We start from the raw sequence: 26383 nt of genomic DNA, 5'->3' as shown, positions 1-26383 counted from the left end.
AAAGACAAAACACAGTATATGTCCAGGGTCAATCACAGATACTCACTGAGGATCCAGCGTTCCATCACCTCCATGGATAAATACTCACACGCCATCTATAAACAATGAAAGGCAATTTTGATGCCCAGAGAGCCAGTGATACTGAATAACATCTCACAGACGACAAAATATGTACGGTATCATTTCAACAACATTCAAGTCATATTGTTTCACCTTGTCTTTATCACACAAATGATCATGGAGCAATTGCAGGTTTCAACACATTGCTGTCTTCATGGGAGTTCTTAAAAAGTCTCACATTTATGTAAGTTCACAAATAGTGTAATGAAGGTCCTATGTATTGTTTTGAGATGAAAACAGAAGCGGTGATCATGAAACTTTAAAAGGATATGGCCAATTTTAATTCAGAGCAACTGCTTATGATATCACTTCATTGAATTTTTATGTTTAATTACGTATGTCTCTCGTCTCTTTGAGCAGCTGGAAGTAATAAAGCATATGTTTCTATGTTTATTATATGCATTTCACTACAGTGGCAGGCCTACTGGCACAATAACCTTCTCATTGCCGAGAGACCTCTAGTTGGTAGCTTGTTTGTGTTGATATATGATTTGAGTCCAGTAAAATAAAACATTAGGTATTTTAGGCTTGCAGTTGAATGCTTATCAATAAAGTAAAAGAATGGAAATAGGCCTCTGTTGAGAAGTGGAGGCGGTACGTACGGTTTCACAGCATACAGGGTTGAGCATGGCTGCAGGAGAAGCCAGCAGTGACAAAAGCTGAGCACTACGGCACTGTTCAGCTGACAGATTCCTCCGCGGATACACCAGATGCAGTGACAGAAGAGCCTCGGTCACGGACTGACCAGAAATCAGAAATAATCATGGGTTAAGTGTGCTCCAGGTCTCTTATTGAATGACCTATTTTAGAACTTGTGGATGCAACAAATGAAGAAGATAAGGAATAATCATTCTGTTACCAATGTTAACAAATAGCTGCGTTTTAACGCATTCTGAGACACACCCAGATAATGCTCACATTGACAAACACATGTGTAACACAAATCTCACCTTGGTGTGGGGACCAAACTCCTCTGAAAGTTTTCTCCAGGGATGATCATACTCCAAGAACATCTGTCCGAGTCGAGGGTATGCAGGGTCACTGCACAGTTACACACACACCCAACTTTAACCTTCTTAAATGAAACACTGTATTTCCCCATGATTTCTATTTTTCTGACAAAACGTGGCCACATTACCTGTTTCCATTGGACATCTCGTATGCACAGTTGTACATTCCCACAAGGGCTTTTTTGTCATCAATGCGGGACAACATGAATATGACTGATGCGTAGGTCACGATAAGATCCAGGTAGTTCTTGGTGAGGTCAAAATTGACAGTCTGAAATGATGTGTGAAGAATGATTTAAGTGTGTAAAATGTCTCTGCTCACTTTCTTTCCTATCTTGTTTTTAACCGTTTTACTTACTATGTTGAAAAAGCACTGGCAGGCATCTATTGTGTTTAGCAATTCGTAAACGTGATCCTAAAAACAGAAACACACAGAGAATAAATGTGAAGTACACATTCTCAACTCAACTCAACTTCATTTATCTAGCGCTTTTTACAATTTTCATTGTTACAAAGCAGCTGTACATGAGACACATTGAATACAAGAAAAACAACTAAAGGCATATACCTGTAAAAACAAGAAAAAGGTGAGAACAACAAAAGACAGACATACAAATGCTCCACACACACAATATGCATACATACTTACACACATTGACATAGACGCACACACGCAAACACACTAATAAAAGCACAGTGAAAGCACACATTTGGGATAAAGGAGAGAGAAGCACAGGTCAAATATTAAGCGGACTATAAATTTTTATATGCAATATTAATTATGTTTAACTTCTAAATTCTAAAGCCCCCCCGGCCAGGCAAATAGTGCAAAACAATATGCAAACGGTGGCGAGGAACCCAAAACTCCAATCGAGAAAAAAAAACTCAGGAGAACCCAGGACCAACCAGGGGATTCCAGTTCCCCTCTGCACAAGCTCAACAGTGCTTGCAGAACAAGGCTAAATAAAAAATCATTGTTCGATCAAATGGTGATTATGCCAAATGGTGGACACAACTCCAGCCTGTGATAATTATGGCACCACTTCAAAAGAGACTGATCTGACCTGAACCTCCGCCTCATCGCCACATGTCACACAACAATGATGGAAAGATAATGATACAGTGCCTGTCAAAAGGAAATGCTTGACAAAAATGTTTCTAATAATCTTAAAATCTTTTAGTTTCAAGGTGTATGGTTAAATGTTTGATAACAAAAGCCAACTGGGGCTCTCTAGCAATAAAAGTTGTAATCTAATTGATTAGATCATGTTTAGATTAATTCATCTTATTAACATTAATAACGCATCAAATCTGTCTGAGATATGACCCCCAACAGATCATTTAAAGCCATTATTAAGAAGTAACGCTATGTATTGCTCAAAGCAAGCAACAGTTCCCCTGAGGCTTTATAGGTGTCATGGTTATGTTATGTTTTGGTTTAGTTCTATGTTCCCACTGTTTTGTTCTACTCCTTCATCGCACCTTTGTGTATATTGCATACATGTGACAGAATACTGGACAGAGACAATATTTTTTTTGCTGTGTTTTTCCTTTGTTGGTTTTGTTTTGTTCCTCAAAAAAAATTTTAATCAAAATTTATTTATAAAGCACAATAAAAACAACAGTAGTTGACCATTACAACATTTTCTAAAAAGACAAGAATAAAATTACAAACAGTCTTGACCGCAATGCATTAAAAGAGAGATAATCAAAGCAAACACGATCAAGAGACAGATCGTAATACTCTAAGGAGAGTCATAAAATGTCTCATAAGCCTACGTTTAAAAAGGTACGTTTTTAGCTTCGATTTAAATTCTGAAAAGACTAATCGGAGAGAGACTGGAAGACTTTCCCAAAGTTTCGGTCCTGCAATTGAAAAGGCATGGTCACCTCTCAGCTTCAACCTAGATCTCGGTACAGACAACACTTTGCTCAGAAGACCTCAGCGATCTAACTGAGGTATTTGGGTTTAAAAAAATCACAGGGATATTCAGGAGCTGTTCCACTAAGAACTTTAAAAACAAACAATAAAATCTTAAAATTGATTCTGTAACAGACTGGGTAACCAATGAAAAGAGCATAATATGGGGGAGATATGATCAAATTGGGGGGGCCAGTTTAAAGTCTGGTAGTCGATTTATATATGATTAATTTATTCCAATATAAAGGGAATTACAGTAATCAAGCCATGATGACACAAAGGCATGGATCACTCTCTCAAACTCTTTAAATGATAAAAAGCTCTTTGCTTCCAGAAACTGGACTTGACCACAGAATTTATCTTTTTAAACCTTAAGTGCAGCATAGAAAATAACGCACACATTTTTCACAGAAAGCTTTCTGTAGGAGTCCAGGTCTCCCAAGTCATAACTGGGTGCTCCTGTAGACCCAAACACAATGACCTCTGTTTTGCCCACATTAAGATGTAAAAAGTTTGCAGAGAACCAAGACTTAATATCAGACAAACACGCATTCAATAAATTCAAACAACACGCATTCAAACAACCTTTTCTAAGACGTTTATAGGAAAGGATAAATTTGAATAGAATGGTAGGGTCAAGATTAGATTTTTTGAGTAAGGGTTTAACAATTACATGTTTTTAAGTAATTTGGGACAGTTGCTGTAAGAAGAGACTTGTTTATTATAGCCAAAATACTTGGCTCGACAGCATCCAAAACCCGAAGCAAGAACCTAGTGGGAATAATGTCTTGCGCACATGCAGTGGGATTACGCTGCTTTATTATATTTTGAAATGAGTTTAAAGAGATTATATGAAATTCATAAAGAGTAGAAGTCCAAAGAGGGGGGTCAGACCAATCACAATTTGGAGGTGTAATGTGCTGTCTTATTAAAAAACTTAAAGTTGTCACATACTTCAGTTGATGTATTTCAAAGGACACTTGTAATTTATCTTTTTTGCAGGGATTTATACCCCCACGACGGAGACGTGGTGTCTGACAGTGGAAGGAGTTGGAAAGAGCATCCTGAGTCACAGGTAAAATCCACTGATATGCCACCTCGAGCGAACACCACGAGACAAAAAAGCCATCCCCAAGCCCATATTGCAAGCGATCCAAGCGATGTCGCGATGGACAGAGACGTGACAGACTTAACTTTAGTTTAATTGCAACACCTCCTCTTTGTCCTCTTCTTCTGCGGCGCTATTTTCAGGAAAATTCCATAGCCGGCTTTGGCAGGCTGGGACGATCGTCAAGAAGGGAGGTGGCGGGTTATTTGAGTATGGAAGTCTAAAATCAGTGTTTGGTAGGATCTCAATAGAGTCTCTGATATTAAGGAGCACTTGACGGTCATAAACAATCAATGTAAAACATTTTGAGTTAATAGAAGAGTAAAAAACAGAACAAACACATCACAGAGCAGACGAGCAGCCAAGCACAACGGCGCCATCTTTCAATTGATTCATACTGCCTCTGAATCCTGTTACTCTCCCCTCCCAAGATGGATCTACCAGCAGTCCAGCTCCTCTGCCTCTGCTGGAAATCCACAAGCAGGACTTTCTACATCTTTCTACAAAATATACATTTTACTGACAGCTCGCTCTGTTTTTACCACACCAGCCTGTGGTCAAAGGCATGCCTGCCAGCGGACATTAATTGAGAGCACTTTGCTGCATTCGTGGAACTGGTGCTGGAGAATAACGACTCACCATTCACCAGCTACCCCACCAAGGACATCTCCAGCCCCACTCCCGAACCAGAGACCAGCCAACCATCTCCCTGTTTCACAAAGCGGAACCATCACCACAGACAGAGAATCTGAGCATGCCGCTTCACGCCTCCAGCACGTAAACCAGCGACTGAGCCTCCAGAGATGTCTGAACAGGTGTGTGAGCCTGCAGCACTATGCATATCCATGGGAGTCCTCATGGAGATCGAGGGATTAGAGGGATGCCCTGCCCACATTCCCGCTGCTGAGGGTGAGCTGCAGCCGGCCTCTTAGATTTTTGACCCCACCTTGGCCATTCGACCAATTGGCTCCACCTTGGCTCCTGGCTTCTCATCTCCATCGTGGTCAGTCATTCCTCCAGCTTCACCATGCTTCCTTGTCCCTTTGTCTCGGCTTGGTCAGTCGTCCACCTACCTCCACCACGGGACTACACTCCTCTGGCTGCGCCTCGTCCCTCTGGCTCCGTCTCGTCCCTCTGGCTCCGTCTGACTCCTCCCTTCACCGCTGTCCCACAGAAGACTGCTTCGGCCTTGGTCTAACCCTAACTTTTTGCCTGTGTTAATTTGTTTGTTTCCATAGTTGTTAATTAGGGCAGCACCTGTTTCTGTTTCTCTTGATAGTGTTTCCCTATGTTTTGAAGCAATGTGTTTTCCTGAGTTTAATGTCCAATATTGCTTATGTCAATGGCAGCCGCGCTTCAGCCAAGCCTTCATTGAGCACTGCAAACAGGTCTTCCCTAAAAATTGTCAAAAAAGACTAAAGATAAAAAATCCAATGGGGGACTATCGATACCAGGAACCTTTCCGGACTCCATGCTTGTGAGGGTTTTATTCAACTCTTCCAGACTCAAAGCCTTACTGAGTTTTGCACTTGCCTCTTCAGACACCTGTGACAGGTTCTCAAAAAAAAACACTATCATTATCAGTCTGTGCATCACCTTCACAGCTGTAAAGTTATCATGCAAGGAAACTGCTCGCTTTCTGATGCCAAAAGGGTCAGATAACATTGTGCCAGAATCAGAGCGCAAGGCGAGAATGTATATTTTCTGTCTATTCTTCTTTTCCAAATTAAGATTACTTGGGTTGGGGAACCCGATCCACTTTGCACCGGCCCCTTACGGTCCCTCCTGTAGGTGGTGGGTCCACGGGGGGGTGGCCCCACGTCGCTCCTTCGGGCAGACTGTGGGGGCCTCGACAACCCGATCCCTGGACGCGGAATCTAGCTCTAGGGACATGGAATGTCACCTCTCTGACGGGGAAGGAGCCGGAGATTGTGCGTGAGGTTCAGAGATTCCGACTAGAGATAGTCGGGATCAACTCTACGCACAGCTTGGGCTATGGAACCACACTCCTCGAGGGAGGATGGACTCTTCACCACTCTGGAGTTGCCCAAGGTGAGAGGCGGCGGCTGGTGCGCCTTCCCTGCGCCTTCGGGTCGGGGATAGGTCTCTCACTGTTGTTTGCGCCTATGGGCCAAATGGCAGTGTAGAGTACCTGGCCTTCTTGGAGACTCTGGGAGGGGTGCTGGAAAGTGCCCCGACTGGGGACTCCATCGTTCTGCTGGGGGACTTTAACACCCACGTGGGCAACGACAGTGACACCTGGAGGGGCGTGATTGGGAGGAACGGCCCCCCTGATCTGAACCCGAGTGGTGTTCTGTTATTAGACTTCTGTGCTAGTTACAGTTTGGCCATAACGAACACCATGTTCAAGCATAAGGGTGTCCATCAGTGCACATGGCACCAGGACACCCTTGGCCGAAGGTCGATGATCGACTTTGTGGTTGTTTCATCAGACCTATGACCGTATGTCTTGGACACTCGGGTGAAGAGAGGGGCGGAGCTGTCAACTGATCACCACCTGGTGGTGGGTTGGATCCAATGGCGGGGGAGGATATGGACAGACTCGGCAGGAGTTCGGTGAGTTCTGGGAGGAGTTCGGTGAGGCCATGGAGAAAGACTATCGGTCGGCCTCGGAGAGATTCTGGCAAACCGTCCGGCGCCTCAGGAGGGGGAAACAGTGCCCTACCAACGCTGTTTACAGTGGAGGGGGGCAGCTGTTGACCTCGACCGGGGATATTATCGGTCGGTGGAAGGAATACTTCGAGGATCTCCTCAATCCCGCCGTCACGTCTTCCATTGAGGAAGCAGAGGCCGAGGGCTCGGAGGCGGACTCCCCATCACCCGGGCGGAAGTCACCGAGGTAGTCAAGAAACTCCTCGGTGACAGGGCACCGGGGGTGGATGAGATCCGCCCTGAGTACCTCAAGTCTCTGGATGTTGTGGGGCTGTCTTGGCTGATACGCCTCTGCAGCATCGCGTGGTGGTCGGGGCCAGTGCCCCTGGACTGGCAGACCGGGGTGGTGGTCCATCTTTTTAAGAAGGGGGGCCGGAGGGTGTGCTCCAACTATCGGGGATCACACTTCTCAGCCTCCCCGGGAAAGTCTATGCCAGGGTACTAGAGAGGAGAATCCGGCCGATGGTAGAACCTCGGATTCAAGAGGAACAGTGTGGTTTCCGTCCCGGTCGTGGAACACTGGACCAGCTCTATACCCTCTCCAGGGTGCTGGAGGGTTCATGGGAGTTTGCCCAACCAATCCACATGTGTTTAGTGGATTTGGAGAAGGCATTCGACTGTGTCCCTCGCGGCATCTTGTGGAGGGTGCTCCGGGAGTATGGGATTCGGGACCCTTTGCTAAGGTCTATCCTGTCCCTGTACGACCGGAGCAGGAGCTTGGTTCGCATTGCCGGCAGTAAGTCAGACTTGTTTCCGGTGCATGTTGGATTCCGGCAGGGCTGCCCTTTGTCGCCGGTTCTGTTCATAATTTTTATGGACAGAATTGCTAGGCGCAGCCAGGGGCCGGAGGGCATTGGGTTTGGGGACCACACGCTTTCATCTCTGCTCTTTGCGGATGATGTCGTCGTGCTGGCCCCATCAGACCAGGACCTTCAGCATGCACTGGGACGGTTTGCAGCCGAGTGCGAAGCGGCTGGGATGAGAATCAGCACCTCCAAATCTGAGGCCATGGTTCTCAGTCGGAAAAGGGTGGCTTGCTCACTTCAGGTAGGTGGAGAGTTCCTGCCTCAAGTGGAGGAGTTCAAGTATCTGGGGGTCTTGTTCATGAGTGAGGGAAGGATGGAACGGGAGATTGACAGACGGATCGGTGCAGCTTCTGCAGTAATGCGGTCGCTGTACCGGTCTGTCGTGGTGAAGAAGGAGCTGAGCCGCAAGGCGAAGCTCTCGATTTACCAGTCAATCTACGTTCCTACTCTCACCTATGGTCATGAGCTGTGGGTCATGACCGAAAGGACAAGATCCCGGATACAGGTGGCCGAAATGAGCTTTCTCCGCAGGGTGGCTGGGCGATCCCTTAGAGATAGGGTGAGAAGCTTGGTCACTCGGGAGGAGCTCAGAGTAAATCCGCTGCTCCTCCACATCGAGAGGGGCCAGCTGAGGTGGCTCGGGCATCTTTTCCGGATGCCCCCTGGACGCCTTCCCGGGATGGTGTTCCGGGCATGTCCCACCGGGAGGAGACCCCAGGGAAGACCTAGGGCACGCTGGAAGGACTATGTCTCCCGGCTGGCCTGGGAACGCCTCGGTGTCCCCCGGAAGAGCTGGAGGTAGTGTCTAGGGAGAGGGAAGTCTGGGCATCCCTGCTTAGACTGCTGCCCCCGCGACCCGGCCCAGGATAAGCAGTTGAAAATGGATGGATGGATTTTCCCAAGTAAATACGCAGGTGGGTCAATACAAGCCAGTCGGTGCCATAAAGACGAGGCCACTAGATTGTTAACAATAAGGGTAAGTCCTCTACACGATAAACTCTTTACAATCCATTTCCATTTAATCAAACGACCTTCAAGTTTTTCGATTATTCCCCCCATATTTTTCTGAACCATCATTTCATCTCCTAAAAATACTCCTAAATATTTTAAACCATCTTTTTTCCAGGTTAACCCCATTGGGAGTATTGGTACCCCACTTTCCCACTTTCGTACTAACACTGCTTCACTTTTACCCCAGTTAACTCTAGCCGAAGAGACGATTTAAAAATTCCTCAATGTTTTTAATAAACTGTCCACATTATTTTGCTTCTTAAGTATTATGACAACATCATCAGCATATGCTGATAGACATAAAGTGCTTTTACATGCTTGTACAGATACCTCTTCAAAACACTTTTCAATTTAATTAAAAGTGGTTCAATTGCCAATGTGCAAAGTATCCCAGACAGAGAACAGCCCAGTCTTAACCCTCGACACACTTTAAAAGGAGCACACAAGCCACCGTTAACTCTCAATACACTCTCAATGTCATTGTATAAAACTTTTATATATCCAATAAAATCAGAACTAAAACCAAATGCTTGTAGAGTTTTCCACAGATAGTTGTATTCTACACGATCAAACGCTTTCTCTTGGTCTAAGGAAATCAAAACCATATCTAAACTCATAATTTTAGAAACATCAAAAATATCTCTTATTAAATGAATATTGTCAAAATTGAACGTCCAGGGACACAGCAGGACTGACCAGATTGGATTACTTCCTCCAAAACCTTTCCCAGCCTAGTAGCTAACACTTTTGAGAGCAATTTGTAATCGCAGCACAACAAAGATACAGGTCTCCAGTTTTTTATGTCTCGCACATGACCTATTTTAGCCAAAAGCTTAAGGACCGCCCTCATACTAAACTGTCTACCAAGTCCTCTGACTAAACTGTCGCTGAAAACTGCCAGCAGATCCTCCCCTATCACAGGCCAAAAAGCTTTATAAAACTCAAAAGGGATTCCGTCTTTCCCAGGGGACTTGCCATTCTCCAAACTTTGGAGAGCTTCATGCAGTTCGCCTAGGTTTATATCCTTCTTGAGTGCTGCATTAGCATCTCCGGAGACTTTTGGTAATTCTTCAAAGAAACACTTTTCAACAACCTTATCTTCCCGATGTTCACAACTATACAGTTTTTCATAAAAAGCATTTGCTCTTTTTCGAATTTCAATAGGGTCTGATATCAGAGAACCAGCTTCAGAAAATAAAGAATGTATGAAACGTTTTTGACCGTTCTAAAAAAGAAGGCTAAAAAAGAATTTTGAAGGCATATCCATCTGGTCTACATCTTTAAAACGTGATCGAACTAGCGCCTCCTGTGCTTTCGCTCTTTGCATGTCAGACAACACAGATTTCATAAAAAAACGGCTTCAATATGTCCTTGATTTCCACTTGACTGTGCCACTTCTTGTAATTTCTGAATTTCATCTTCCAAGGCTTTAATAGATTTAAATATATGTTTTGTAACATTGCGAGTGTACTGTTGACATAGTTGTTTGATTTGAGTTTTACCAAAGACTTAAAACTTAAAATTTCATTCCTAATATTTTCCAAAAAGAATTTGAACGTTTCTTTGAAATATGCATCCTTTAATAAATTTGCATTAAAATGGCAATAAGCACTTTTCAGCTTGACAGAGTTTAACATTGCTGTACACATAACTAGACTATGATCAGAAAATCAAACTGGGGTTATAAAGCAGTTCTTAAAAAATATTAAGATGGTGTTTAGAACAATAAAATCTGTCTAATCTCGCTAATGACAACATGTTGTCACGGGGATGTGCCCATGTATACTGTTTTAAATTCCCATTTAGTCTTCTCCATACATCACTTAAATAGTTTGCTTCAATCATCTGAGGAAGTCGTTTACGAGAAGGCATATGTGGTTCTACATGATTCCTGTCTATGTTACTTTCCACACAAATCAATTCTCCTAAAAATAAATACTCTTCGCTACTACACTTTTCTAAAGTTTCAGTCAGAACATGTAAAAACACCATTCTTTCTGTTGGTAGAGTTGGAGCATATGCACAGATAAAAACAAATGTGTGATTCTCAAACTGAGCTAAACTGAACTTGGCAAATAAGACAGCAACCCCTCCACTAAATGAAGATTTATGACATAAAACAGAAAGACCACTAAATTATTTTTCCCATTCAACAGCATTGGTTGCATCACTTTGTGTTTCTGTACAAGTAAGACATCAATGTGTTTATGATTCATAGTTTCATATATCACTGTGCATTACAATAGATCTCTAGCTCCGTTTAAAAGAGATTTAAAGAGGCAATGCGACTGTCCCCCATTTGAAAATAAAAAAATTAACTTAAAACTTAAAAAAAAGAAAAATCACACAATAACTGCTAAAGGATTGGGCCAATTTACTATCATTAAATTGTCAGCTCTTTTTGTATTTTTGCTACAATTTATTGATGGGGTAACCCATCAATTCCTGGAGATTTACCATTTTCCGTGGTCCTAATAGCATTGTAAAGTTTTTGTATTGACAAGGCTGTTTCCAGCTCCTTATTAGTCACCTCAGCAACTTTTGGTAAACCATCAAAGAAATCATTAGCATTTGCACCCCGTTCCACTAGTTTCTTTTTATAAAGTTCTGAATATTTTTTTTTTTTTTGAAGGAGCATCCAATTGAGCTGCAGTTTGGAAACGTGAACGAACTAGAGCTCCATGTGCTCTCACTCCCAACAAGTCTTACAATCTAGCCTTTTTTCCCTTTAAATCAACAGTATATTTCTTACTTTTGTTGATGTTTGTAGCAAGGTTCAATAAAAGAAGGAAGAAGGTGGGAACAGGCAGACATTTAAATAAAGTTTTAATAAAATAAACAAACAAAAACACCGCCGGTCGACCGCCGGCCACAAGAACATAAATACAAACGTAAAACATGTCCGGGCCCGGTCCTCTTTCATCGACGGTTTGGTCGCTCGTTCTTTTAAAAGCTCCCGATCTCCTACATGATACGAGACCGGATCGCGCACAGCTGGCGCTCATTAACAATTACTCACCGGTCTCAAACCACGGTCTCGCCCAACCTACTCCACTACAATGTTATTAACTCTTCTAAAAACGTAATCTCAGTTTCCAAACTCTTCATTTATTGGACTATATCTCTAGTAACATTCAGAGTGTACTTTTGACAAAAAAATTTAATTAAAACCTTCCCACAATCCCACCATTGCTTTAACGAAGTGTAACAATTTCTTTGTTGCTTGTAATTGTTCCAAAAATATGTAAAAGTGTCTATAAAATGTTTATCGTTCAACAATGATTTATTAAAAAAACCAGTATGCACTTTTAGAGTTTACAAGTTTAATAAAAGCACCACATAAAACCAAACTATGATCAGAAAAACCTACTGGAACAATTTTACAAAACTTTAAAAGATTGCATTGATGTTAAACACCATAAAATCTATCAAGCCGTGCCAAAGAGAAACAGGGGTCTGCATTATGAACCCAGGTGATTTGTCTATCATTTTGATGTATACTTCTCCATATATCACACAAATGATGGGTTTCAATCAGTTGTTTGATGGCCTTTTGTGAAGCAGCGTGTGGCTCTACATGATTTCTATCTAATTTATCATTAGCTGTACAATTAAAATCTCCACCTAAAAGCAACATGTCTTTAGCATTTAGATCTTGCAAATTAGTATCAACCTTTTTTAAAAACAAAATTCTTTCTGAACCTTTTGTAGGTGCGTAGACATTTATAATGACCATAGTGATTTTCTCAAATTTGATTTTAACTTCTAAAAGATGTCCACCAATCACATTAATTTCGCATGATAAAGGTGTAAAATGTTTAGAGAATAAAACAGCCACGCCCCCACTAATATTGGATTTATGACTTAAAATAATCTGCCATTCTCTTTTCCAATCTACTTCATTTTTAATATCACTATGTGTTTCCTGCAGTAGCATAATATCAATATATTTTTGTTTAAAACACTCATACACAATCATTCTTTTATGACCATCTCTAGCCCCATATACATTTAGCATTCCAATTTTAAAATGAATCACATTAGTTTTAGACACCATCAAGAAAAGGATAAAAAGCGCAGCTTTTTATCAAGGTAGCTCAATTAAATGTTATCAGATTCAACATCCTTGACCCTTATTTTAAAGGAAAATTTTCCGAAGACGGAAGACCTCTAAATCTTGAAAGGCTCCTTCTCTCATTAAGAATCTCACATCATTGATAAACTGTGAACGTCACACTGAGGGAAAAAATCCTCAACCTTCACACCTTTCAGTCCCTTTTTCTCCTTTAAGAATTTACTAATGTTTTCAGCCTTATATAAACAATCTACATCTTCATTTTGCGAATTCATAGAGAAATATGAGATAGATTTGAATCAGGGGAATCTCCATCACTGTCTGAAACCATGTTCTCACTATCAGCATTATTCATCTTAACCTGCTTAACAGTTTTATTACGACTATTTTTCTTTTCTTACAAGGAACTTTGAAAACCGCCTGGTCTTTCATCTCAGCATCTTTACAATCTGCTTCTAAATTGTCATGTTCCACAACAGCAAACACACTCTGGATAGATTCGTTCTGCTCATCGGACTCTGAGAGCATATCAGAGTCTCTAGTTCAACTAAAGGTTCCGTCAAATTCGGTTCGTTTACGGAGACCGTTGCCACTTGCAGCCCGACCTCCTCGTCCGCACCCTTAGCTGTGCCTGCGCTGCCAGCCGGCGGAGGAGTGGGGACACACCACTCCATGCTTGTTCCTGCAGCGTCTACTTTAACAGGACAAGCACGAATGAGATGGCCCATTTTTCCACAATGAAAACATTTAATTGTAGTATCAGAAGTTGCAAAAACAGTATATTCAAACCCCTCAACTTTGAACTTAAAAGCCAGGTTAATTTCGTCAACTCCGCTCCTCAGAACCATGAAAACTTGTCGCCTAAAGGAAACTAAATGTTTTATCAAAGGTGATTTACACCATAGAGGGATTTTTTTATATTAGAAACTAATTTTCCGTATCTTGACAATTCTTGAAATAATATTTCATCTTTAAGGAATGGTGGTACGTTTGATAATATTATCCTTTTGGATGGACTACTCAGGGGAAAAGCAGATACAAGTGAGCCGTTTAATACAAAACCACTTTGAACAACCTCATTTGCTTTTTGATCATTTAAAAAAAAAAGCACAGTCGCGAAATTCATACGCAAGGCTGAGACATATTCTCATATCCAACAACTTCTCCCACCACCAAACAGCATTGTTCCACACTGCCCTTAAACTCCACTTTGACTCCATGCTGCCGAGTCAGAGCATCGAAACCCGTGCTCTGACTCGCCATGGCTCCCAGCAAAAGCGCTGGGTACAGAAATCAAGCTCTAAATAAACAGTTAACTGAATCAAAAAACTTAAACAAACAAAGCAAAAGCAAGGAAAATAAGTTTAAACACGCGTCCAAACAATCGCTCAAACTCACCACACTTCCACTCGCCCCTCAACACTCACACATGCGCAGAGAGAGAGAGTGTGAATGTGTGTGAGAGAGAGTGTGAGAGAGAGAGAGAGAGAGAGAGAGTGTGAGATAGTGTGTGTGAGAGAGAGAGAGCGAGAGAATGTGAGAGAGAGAGAACACTTTCCCGCTCGAGCACCTCCGCGGGTCTTCTCGTCGAGAGAGACACCAGGACGATAAGAGGCGCCTTTAATAAGCGTATAACCGCCTAGTAGATGGGGCCCTAGCCTGGGTGATGGTCTCCGCCACAGAGGGGGGATAGCCACCTCAGGATCTCCTCGTCCCATCTAGAGACCAGACATGGAGGTTCCAGAGGTCTGGTCTGGCAGAACGTGTCCTTCCCCTGAGAGAGCAGGTCCACCGTCAGGGTAATGGGCAAGGGGGAAGTCGTTGCCAAGAGCATCAGCTCTGAGAACCAAGTGCGGTTGGGCCAAGCGACGCAACCAATAACACTTGGTGCTCCTCTTCCCTGACCATGCACAGTCTCTGTGCAATGAGGCTCCTTGGGGGGAAGGCGAACTTATGCTTGTCCCGCGGCCAGCTATGCGCAAGGGCACCCGTGCCTAGGGGGACCTCGGACAAGGAGTACCAAGCAGGAAATGGGTGGTGCCACGGGAGGCGAACAGGAGTACCTGGGCCTGCCCAAACAGCATCCAAATGAGCTTGACTGCATGGGGGTGGAGTCGCCACTCTCCGCGAGGCGTATACTGACGAGAAAGCACTTCGGCTGTCTGGTTCAGGTGCCTGGGATGTTTTGAGGCTGCAGGGAGTGGATCACCTGTTGACTCCACCGGAGAAGGCGTCGGGTGAGTCGTGTTAGCTTCCATGAGCGTAAGCCACCCTGACGATAGATATACACTTGTCCTGCATGAAAGGCCGTAGCCTCCTCAGTGCACGTAGGACAGCCCACAACTATAGGCAATTGGTATGCCAGCGCAGGCAGGGGCCCGTCCAGCGCCCTGCTACTGCGAGCCCGTTGCACACTGCACCCCCACCCCTGCAGGGAGGTATCCGCCGTCACCACAACATGCCACAACCTGCCCAGGTGGGGCTTTAGTCCGGAAAAGGTCATGGAAGACTAGGAGGTTACGGTGCGTCGGCAAAGGGGCCTAATCACCATGAGCCTGCTGCCGGTGTGCCACGCTCTCCTCAGAACTCTGTATTACCCCCCCGAGGATGCCATGTGTCCCAGGATCCTCTGAAAACTGTTTCTGGAGGACCGCTAGCTGCCTGAAGTGTTCCAGACAGTTCAACACCGAATGGGCGCATACTGCGGAGAGTCGCGCCGACATGGTGACAGAGTTGAGTTCCATGCCAAGAAAGAGGATGGACTGGGTAGAACTTGCTCCATTCTCGGTTGACCTGTAGTCCCAATCGATCTCACAGTCCTCGATGCTGTCACCAAACAGCCCACCCTGCGAGATGGGTGCATCGAGAAAGTGGACTTTCTCTGTGTCACTCATCTGCGCAAGGTTCAGCAAGAGGTGTCTCTCCTGGATCACTAGTATGGACATCGTCCGACACAGGGCCCGTGCTGTCACCTTGGTCGCCTGTAGAGCGAGGTCAGTGGCGGTACAGAGATCCTGCATTATACCCGGGTCGGCATTACCCTCGTGGAGCTCTCTTAACGCCTTTGCCTGGTGGACCTGCAGGATGGCCATGGCGTGAAGAGAGGAGGCAGCAGCGCCCGCGGAAGCGTAAGCCTTCGACACAAGTGATGCTGAAGTCTTACATTTTGTGGACGGTAGGCGTGGTCAATTCCTCCTCGTTGCAGCTGGTTCCCGGAGGAAGTCACCCACCCGTGACCGCAAATTCTGGATGACCATCTGCCCGCAGTGCGGGCAAGATGCGTCAACGAAAGATGCTTCAGCGTGCTGCACGCCTAGACACTTGATGCAGGTATCGTGTCCGTCCCCCTCCTCAATGAGGCTGCCGCACCCAAGAGAACAGCGGGACATGAAGCGCTGGAGAATGCTCAGTCCTGAAAAGGACTTTTTGGAAAAAATCTCTAACACCTGTGGAACCGCCGAGACACCCAGGGGAAGGTCGCTGCAGGTGGGAACAATCCGCTGCTCTACGTCGTATATTCACCAATGTAATCTTTAAAGCATTTTGTTTGTTCGTAGTCATGAGTGATTATGAAGAACAAAAGGAAAATGAATGCTGCATGCCGTCTTCCTTTTATACTGGATATGCGGGGGCGGAGACCTGCATGCAAATTTCATTCGCCAAATTTAATTGGCCTCTTCTATAGTAGTCAGCGTTGATTGGTTCTCAAGGGCAAACCCCAGCTGTCGGCTCGACATAACATCGAGAGACCTTCGGAAAGGGAAAATCTTTTATAAAGGGGGGAACATTGGACAAAATTATCCTTCTTGTGGGTTGCTTTAATGGCATAACAGGAGTAAAAGCGTCCCAAATAACAACTCCATCCTGAACCACATTGTATACTTTTTCCAAGAAAATAACCACAGCGCTATTCATTCGGGAAGCCGACGCTATACTAGCATACCCAACTACCTTTCCTATCGCCAGAGCACAATCTTCTACAGAACAATTCAACGCAGGCACAATTCTAATACCGTGCTTGTGTGAAAGTTGCTCCATGCCATGTGGTAACGCCACCATTACCAACTAGCAAAAAGCCGTTTAACGGCGTTCCTTCAATATGCAAGCTGAAATACACACCAAAACCAGAGCATTCAACACAATGAACACTTGTAATAAATATCAATAGACTAAAAGTATAGAATATATATATAAAAGTGAGAGAAAAAAGGAAACTCACTCTTAGCACAATAGCGTTCTCACTCACTCACACGCATAATCTCCTCATTTACTCTGCACATGTGCACAGACAGAGAGAGAGAGAGAGAGAGAGAGAGAGAGAGAGAGTGTGAGAGTGTGAGAGAGAGAGTGTGAGAGAGAGAGTGTTAGAAATAGAGAGAAATAGAGTGAGATTTTAATTACAGTTTCTCAACCCTTACACAACACTTGTTTTTAACATCCAAAAAACAATCAATAGATATTGGAAAAGTAAAGTTTGTTTTCAATAATAGAACACAGAGCCTCTCCTTGACACCATATGTCTTCAAAAACTAATAAACAATCAATTGATTTATAATATAGAAAATCAGTTCACAACCGTGATTTGACTATGGCAGCGAAAACTGAGACCACATTGAAATCAACGTTTTTTTCTATTTTGTTTTTTCTACTCATATAGATTGACATTTTTGCCTTTCCTTATATAAAATTTAACAGTTGACATTCCCTGTTTCGTGTCCTGGTATACTTAAAACTAGAGGTGCTCCGATTGATTGGTCGCAGATCATAATCGGCCGATTATCACTGTGGGAAGTATGATCGGCGGTCTCCAAAAGGCCGATCCAGAAAAGGCGATCAGATGACGCAAAATTGGCGAGACATTTATTTTACGCGCTATGAAAATGGCTTCACCGGTCTGGCAATTCTACAAGGTGTGTGAAATAGACAATGCATTATCAATCTGAAACGTGTGTACTATGCGAATTCCACGATGCGGGAAGCACCCAAAACATTTTTACGCCAGCAACCTCTTTAGACATTTGAGGGTTAGTCACGTAAAGGAGTGTGAATAGTTTTCAAAGCTAGCGCAGAGTGAACGTGCAGTTCTGAGCTAACTAGCATTTTTTTTTACCAGTGATGGAAAAATCTGAAGGCAATCTTCGTTTTGACGGACTTCAATAAAGGCGATTTGTAATTCCCTATTTATCATTTCGTGTCATTGGAACGTGATCGTGAATGGACTGAACGTGATTGTGAGCAGAAGGAGGTAGGCCATTGCGAAGGGACTTGTGTTTCCTATTCATTAGCTTATTCTCAAATGTCTGCTCAGTTTTGCCAAACGCACATGTGGTCAACAGAGACTCGAGGTGCATAAGCATCCATCACTCATGCACGCATACACACAGGCGCTGTGGTGCCGTCTTTACAGAGTTTTTACCTCATAAAATAGCGTCTTTTTGGATAAATAATAGCTTTCAGTAAGTGGAAAAATGTCTCTCACTGCGTTTTCTCTGTTCAGTGAAGCAGCACATATATGACCAAACCACGGTTTTCTTGTGAAAACAAAACCCTTTTACAGGCACCTGTCATTGCTACTGAATGGACATATGAACATAAACATTTGCTTGTAATTAGATTAGTATTTTATGTCCGACAACAGAAACATTGAATAATAAGTCAAAATCTAGCGCAACCTCTCCTCAGCTGTCAGTAACAGAGACATTTTTAAAAGCCTCAACCCTACTGCAAGCACAGTAAGAAGCATAAAGAAATATCAGATTATCAGATAAAATACTGTAATACATTTGCTTTGATCACGGCCACTTTATATTGTGGAAGACAAAGGGATTCTGGGACTCATGTCACAGGCTGCTGTTTTATGAAAATATGTGGTAACACTTTCCTTAAATTAATTTTATTATAAAAGTGGTTTTAAAGCATTGTAATACACATTTTAATGCATTGTAATGTCTCATAGATAATTGTTATTACAGGTCATACATTATAAAACTAAGCAATGCATTGTTACACTACACATTTTAAATTGGTTATAATTCTTTACAACTACATATAATGCCTTACAACACACATTATGAATATTAATTGTCACGATTTGTGGACGGGTAGAACCCAATTGCAGGCAGAGATGGATGTCAGGGGTGAACAGGGGAATTTATTATACAATAAACAAGACAAAGGACAAAACAAAAACCCACAAGGGGGGAAAACAATACAGGATAAATAAAAGTTAACAAAGAGACTTACTGACTAAACTGTAAAACAAACACTTGAAACAAACACTAAACTACACTTACTAAGATACGGGGCAACAGGAACAAGGCACAGCAAACAATGAACAACAGGAACAAGGCAAGACTGCAACATCAACAAGGTAAGACGTACAATGAACGCACACAGGACAATGAAACATGATGACTCTTTATAGGGAGAGAAACCAAGAGTGAACGGGTGCAAGGGATTAACAATCAAGGTCAGCTAATTAACACAAACTAGGAAACAGGAGGGTAGGAACGGGGACGTGACTCGGGGAGAGTATGGAAGGCCACAAGGTCAAAAACATCTCCCCAAAAGAAACAAAGGATTCTGTATGATTCCACCTCTAAACCAAGAAATACCTGACAAGGAGAGGTGAAACCATGACAATTAATAATGCATTTTATCCTTTAATTACCCTTTATTATGCATTATACATACATGCTTTAAGGAAAGTGTTACCAAATATGTTACTAATATTCATTTGTTAATTCATGAGAATTTCTCTTCTGGTACTGAGAAAGCTTCAAATATCTCCTGTAATCGGTGATCGATATCGGCCGATACAGCTTTTAGTGATCGAGAATCGGTGATCGGCTCCAAAAATCCTGATCGGAGCACCCCTACTTAAAACCAAGAATAAAAAGCTGCGTTGAGAATTCCACATTAAAACAGTTAAAAACATTTTTTAAAACAGAAAATAAATATTTAAACCTATCACGAAGTGCAAAAGTGTGGAAAATGGACTCCCTCTGAAAACAAAAGGGACATTCTTGACCAACATCTGGGTTCAACACTGAAATAAAAGCATTAACTGCAATGATGCCATGTAAAATTCTCCACTGTAAATCTCCATTCTTTTTAGTTAATGGTGGTTTATAAAAAGATCTCCACTGTGGTTTTACATTTTCTTCAATACTTAAAAAAGAATGCCAAGGTGTATCTACTTTTCCATGTAAAGCTTTCTTGTTAAAATTTTTGAAACAGGTTTAATATATTTTCTTCCCATTCACTTCTTTCAATTCTAAATCTAGTAACTTTTCTGACTCCAGGAAAAAGCCAGTATATTCATCTAATTTTGGTGATAACAAGATCTCTGGAAATTCATCTTTCTCTACGGGAAAAATTTCCTTAACACAATACTTATTTACCATTTCATTCTCTTCCGTTCTAAGAATGGACTTTAAACCTTGTACAACTTTACTAATAAATCGTATTGAATTAAAACCCAGCAATGCTGGCAATTTTTCCACTTCTGTAAAATTTGGACCCGTTACATTCACTAGATGTCCAAGTGTTATTACTTTAGCTTTGATAAAATATTCAGACATGGAAACACCACCATTAGCTAGATTTAATCTAGCACCATTAACCAAGGGCTCTTGGAGAACCCAGCATAAGGACATTGTTCCGCTTTCTCTTTCCACTTTTTACCAAAGATTTTGATAAAACATTAAAAACAGTTAAAAACAGTTTTTTAACATTAATATTTGTTGGATTCATTGAAAATAATGTTTTGTCCAAATTTAGTCCACCAGTAGTCTTTAATATAGCAGAAGCCACTGGTCTCCAATTTACAGCTTCAGCTCCTGTCAAGAAACGTGGTATGAACTGCATTCGAAATGTAGCAGCCCTGCTTTGCAAGTCCTTGGCCACCTTCTTCCATTGGTAAATATAAAATACTATGGGCAATCCAATGCATTTTGTTGTGAATGCATTAATAAAAACAACCACATCATCGGCGTATGGAGACTATTTAAAAGTATGATCGCAGCTTTTTAACTAGACCTCTTTTAAATTTTTTCTTAATCTATGTAAAAGTGGTTCTATTGATAGATTGTCCAACATTCCAGACAATGAGCATCCTTGTCGCACCCCACATTCAACCTTGAAGGGAGAACATAAACCACCATTAACCTTCAATAGACTATCAATGTCACGGTATAAAACTTTAATATTTTATAAATTCTAATTTAAAACCAATGGCATCTAATGTTTCCCACAGATAATCATGCTCGACACGGTCAAAAGCCTTCTATGATCAATGGAAATCAAGCCAAAATTTAACTCACTCAGCTTCGAGTACTCCATTAAATCTCTGACTAAAAAAATATTATCAGATATTGATCTTCGAGGCACACAATAGCATTGATCAGAGTGGACGATTTCCTCCAAGACTTTCCCTAACCGAATTGCTAATGCTTCGGACAAAATTTTATAGTCTGAGCACAAAAGCTAGACAGGTCTCCAGTTTTTGATATAACCCAAAGCTCCTTTCTTAGGTAAGAGGGTAAGAACTGCTCTACGGCTACTGAGCGGTAGTGGCCCTCCGGCTAGACTATAACTGAGAACTGTTTGCAAATCTTCACCAATAATACCCCAGAAAGCCTTATAGAACTCAAAGGGGTTACCGTCTATCGCTGGAACTTTTCCATTCTCCATACTCTGGAGAGCTTCATATAGTTCAATTGTGGTGATGCCTTTACACAATTTCACAATTTCCAGTTATCTGTCTTAACTCTTCAGCCTTTAAGATATCATTTTCTAACGTTGTACTTGTTTCAGTTACAATTTTGTGACATGTCGAGTTATTGTTGGCATAATTGTTGTATTTGCACCTTTCCAATATCCCACCCCAAAAAATTATAGTCCGGTTCCCGGACATGCTGCCGCTCGTTCCTCAACCAGCCGGGGTACTCTCCTTCGCGGTGCCTTGCGGTGGCCCTGGGGCTTCGTTGGACGGCTCGACCGTCCACCCCCTGGCGGCCCCGTCCCCTGCTCCTCCCCCTTGGGCGGACGGACACAGACTCCGGCCTCTGGCAGGCGGTGGCCGCACTCGGCACTTCCGCCCCCTGCTCCTCCCCCTCGGGGGACGGATGCAGGCTCCGGCCTCTGGCGGACGGCGGCAACTCCCCCGCTCCCGCTTGGACGAAAGCCACCCCACCTCGAGGGGCGCGGCAGCAAAGGTCGCCGATCCACCGAAGCTTTGACGGTGGCCGCACTGTGCACTTCCGTTTACCCAGAGCCACCGCGTCGGGCAGCCACTGGCGGACGCCCTTCGTCCGCTCTCCCCGAACTCTCCGGCACCGCGAGGCCCCTCGGCGGCGAGGACTCTCCGACAGCATGTCTCTCCTTCCTCCCGGGTTTCAGCACCAATGTAATAAGATCATTAAAAGGAAGGAAGGAGTCGGGAACCGGCAAACATTTAAACATTTAATAACAGAAATAAAAACAGCCGGCTGCCCCTCACGGATGACCGCCGGCGAACAAAACATAAACATAAATATAAATACAAATACAAACTTAACACATGTTCGGGCCCGGTCCTCTCTCTTCGACGGTCCGGTCGCTCGTTCCTTTTATATGCTCCCAATCTCCTACGTGATTCGAGCCCGGTGTGCGCACAGCTGGCGCTTATTCACAATTACTCACCGGACTCGAACCACGGTCTCGCCCCGCCTACTCTACTACAGTGTGTATGATGGGGGAGGGAACGCAAGAGCGTCTCACCACATTGCCCTTCAGGGTTGTTTCTCCAGTATCGCCTCGGCCAAGGCCAATCCTGGTTCAGGGGGGTGAAAAGATAAGATTGCCGTTGTTTCGTCTTGAGGCGAGTAAACCGCATTCCAATTCCACGGCTACTCTCTTTGTCCATTTTGGTCTCTAGCATCATCAATTTTCCTTTCCATAGCCGTGTGCTGTTTCAAGATATAATCCATATTGCGATTAATAGTCTCAGTCTCAGTGCTGACCGCTCTTCCCACGGCCTCCGTCAAAACGGGAAGCCTTGTGAGGCTTTGGACAGCTGTTCCCGTTTTAAGAATTTTTCGATAACCCAGGGCAAAGCATAATCCAATCAGCATAATACCTGTTATCATGGTTCCGAAAAGGTAGATATCTTCAATGTCCTCCACGGAAAGAGCCGCCAGACACACGATCCGCCGTCCCGTCCATCGTGTAGCTAGCTGCGAACGTTCCGTCAGGGCATTCAGGTTCACCCGACCCTTTGTTTCTCGTCAAGAAAATGGTGTCAATTGCGCTAAGGGACCAGTTGATCAGATCCATAATTTCCAAGTTTCGAGAGCATTGCAGAGAGAGTCTCTCAATAGATGAGACGAGACAAGACAGGAGACAAAGCAGGGAAGATATGGGCAAGGACGGGGAGTGAGAAAATGCGACCGCCTCCGAGGAGAGCCAAAAGAGAAAAGATTGTTTGACTGTCTTTGAATTTTTGTCACCATTTTCCTTAGTCTAAAAACTTCTTGTTCGTCAAATCGACCCTCGCCCATTGAAACCTTTATGCTTTCCACAAATCGCTTGAGATCTGGAAAGTTTTTACTAATTTTCACACCTCTTACATTTTTTGTCACTTTTAGGAAATTCTGGATATCATCTGCCCCATAGTTGCCACATGTGCCACTTGTTTGAGAACAAATTGAAACACCAGAGTCAGAGTAGTTACTCTCATTACCATCTTCAAACACCATATTGCTTTCCTCTTGTTCTTTTTCCACTTTTTTGCTTGTGTTAAAACAATACTCTTACTGTCCTTTTTCCTCCTTAAAGGTGCTTTGAACACAATCTGATCCATATCCATTAAGGAATATTCAATATTGCTCATACTTTCAACCACTGACTCCACATCAGAACACTGACTCATACTAGCCTGTCTATCAATTGGTTCCTCACTTTCATCACCACCAACTTTATCCACATTTTCAATGACAATTTCATTGATCTCACTTTGTACATTGTCGATTTTTGTCAAATTTAAATCGTTTGACTTTATCTTTACATTTGCAGTTGGTGTTCCCTGATCACATGTGCTAGGGGTTGGGTCATTATTTGTTACATTCACAACACCAACAAGTTCTCCATTTTCAGTTTCTACTGCAGTTTCATTTTCCTTTCTTTTTTCTCTACTGTTACTAATCTTGTGCTCAGGACACTTGCTAATCAAATGTCCAGATTTCCCGCACCCAAAACATTTCACAATATCCGTGGTAACAAACACGGTGTAGTCAAAACTATCTACTCTGAGTTTCATATTTAGATCTAGCTCAGTTCTATTGCTGTCCAAAATTATAAAAGTAGATCGCCCGAAGGAAACCACATGTTTAATCAGGTCCGATTTACTTCCTATTTTAAATGTTCTTTACTGGAGTGATCACTTTACCAAAATATGATAATTATTTTATCACCATCTCGTCTTTGATAAAAGGAGGGATGTTTGAAATTATTACTTTTTTTACGGGGGAGGAGAGAGGATATACCGGAGTAAACAAACCTCGGAACACTATGCCTCTCTCCACTACCTCGTTAGCTTTCTCCACGCTGTTCAAAAAAAGAACAATGGCATTTTTCATTTTGGATGCTGCTAACACACAATCATGTCCTATCACTTCCCCTACTGCCAAAGTGCATTCTTTAACACTCCCCGCGCCCATCACTTTTACTCCGTGACGTCGTGAATTAAATCCGCTTGCAGATTGTGCCGCCATTACTCCCAGCAACCTGCTGGTTCTGGCGGCCAACTCAGCGAAACTAAACAATTATATTAACGAGATCAAATAGCAAGAAAGGAAAGAAAAGAAAAAAAAATTGTCCCCCCACACAAAACATTTCATGCTACCAGTGCTCGCGTAAATAACATAGGCTTTTCTTTCATGCAAGACTCGGAAAGAAATATCCAACTCAGGTTCATTAAGGAACATAACCTATCGCCTGAAAGACATAAGGGCAGCGTTTTTACATCTCGATGGAATTGTCTTAATCCCACTGGCCAATTTACCGTAACGTGTTAGCGCTTTCTCAATTTCATCACTCCGAATAACCAGAGGCACATTCGATTACTCTACTCGTCGGAGTAGCCAGCGGTGAAATGATAAAAAAATCTGCAATTACCACAATTCCGTCGCTTATCAACCTATTAACTATGTCTTTCTTTTCGACAAAAAACACTATTCATCCTGGACGCCGAAATGATGTTTTCATATCCAACTTTTTAACCAATTGCTAGCAACACATCCTGAACAGTGACGCTCTGCACCGGTACTCACCTGATACCATGGCCGAGCGACACAGGTGACACTATCCCTGCAGGGATAGACGCCATTCTGATGTCGCCTCAAAAGTTTGAAACTCACACGAAACAAACCAAATATTATTTGAAAAAGAAACAATAGAGAGAGGGAGAGAGATAAATAATAAGCAATCTGTAGTCTTATAAAACAAAAACTCTATTCAAATTCTTGGTTTAATCATTGCCAAAGAAAACATTACAACATTATGATCACCCTTCTGATCTAATTTGTCTTTTCTACTCATATATGTATAGCCATTTTCGCTTTCCTTAAAATAAAATTAAGCAATTGAGATTTAAACTGATGACTTCTTGTATATCTAAAACCAAAAATAAAAAACTTGTTCAGTTAATTTCTCATCAAAACAAATAAAAACATTTTTAAAACATCAAAAAAAGGCTGAAGTCTTGAACACTGCATAAAAGCATGAAAAAGTGTTTTTGTTTGGAGACAAAACGGACATTGTTGCAGCAATAATGCCATGTATAATTCTCCACTGCAAATCCCCACATCTTTTTGTTAATGGTGGCTTATAGCGTGCCCTCCACTCTGGTTTTACATTCTCTTGAATCTCAAAAAAAAGAGCTCCAAGGTGTATCAATTCTTCCATGCAAACCATTTTTGTTAAATGCTTTTACACAAGCTGTATATAGATCTTTCCCTTTAACATCAAAAAAATTCATATTAGACACATGATCAGTTTCCAAAAATAACCCAGAAAAACCTACATTTGGAGATAAGAACAAAATTGGAATCTGATCCCTATCATCAGGCATAAGTTTTTCAGAAAAACTAGACTGGAACTTTTGTAACAGTTCGTATTGATTTTAAGCCCAAGGAAACCGACACATTTTCCACATCTTTAAAACCTGGGCCAGTTAAATTTATTAAACACTGTGTGGTACCCAGTGTAATTTGTCCCAAAAAAGTCCAACAACACTGATTGAATTTTTCCAAGTAAATGGAATGATGGATCATCACAAGCCCCACGGTGCCACAAAGAGGAAGCCACTAAATTATTAATAATTAAAGTAAGCCCTCTCTATGATGAAGATGGTGCATGCCATTTCCATTTTTCTAGTCGACTCTTTATCTTTTCAATGGTACCTTATACATTTTTCTTAACAAATGTGTCATTTCCTAAATATACTCCCAAATATTGTAAGCCTTCTTTTGTCCAAGATAACCCATCAGGAAGAGTTATAACTTTTTTTTCCATTCACCTAACATAACTGCTTCAGTATTGTTCCAATTGATTCTGCCTGAAGAACATCGTTCTGCTGATTTACTATTAAAATAATATCATCAGCATAAGCAGACAAGC

At 42.5% G+C, this 26383-nt stretch overlaps 1 protein-coding gene across 1 annotated transcript in view; it reads right to left on the bottom strand.

Annotated features, from left to right (window-relative positions):
• nckap1l (NCK associated protein 1 like) overlaps nucleotides 1-26383 on the bottom strand; it is a 104720-nt gene that overhangs the window by 61754 nt on the left and 16583 nt on the right. The window contains exons 4-8 of the mRNA XM_056734359.1: nucleotides 1489-1545; nucleotides 1259-1401; nucleotides 1071-1161; nucleotides 723-860; nucleotides 47-95 (exon numbers count right to left, since the gene is read on the bottom strand). Coding sequence (XP_056590337.1) covers nucleotides 47-95; nucleotides 723-860; nucleotides 1071-1161; nucleotides 1259-1401; nucleotides 1489-1545 — 478 coding nt within the window. The remainder of the gene's footprint in view (nucleotides 1-46; nucleotides 96-722; nucleotides 861-1070; nucleotides 1162-1258; nucleotides 1402-1488; nucleotides 1546-26383) is intronic.

The sequence above is a fragment of the Triplophysa dalaica genome, chromosome 21 (genome assembly GCF_015846415.1).
Source record: "Triplophysa dalaica isolate WHDGS20190420 chromosome 21, ASM1584641v1, whole genome shotgun sequence".
Classification (NCBI taxonomy): Eukaryota; Metazoa; Chordata; class Actinopteri; order Cypriniformes; family Nemacheilidae; genus Triplophysa; species Triplophysa dalaica.
Note: the sequence above shows the minus strand (reverse complement) of the source record. Positions and strands in the feature narration are given on the sequence as shown.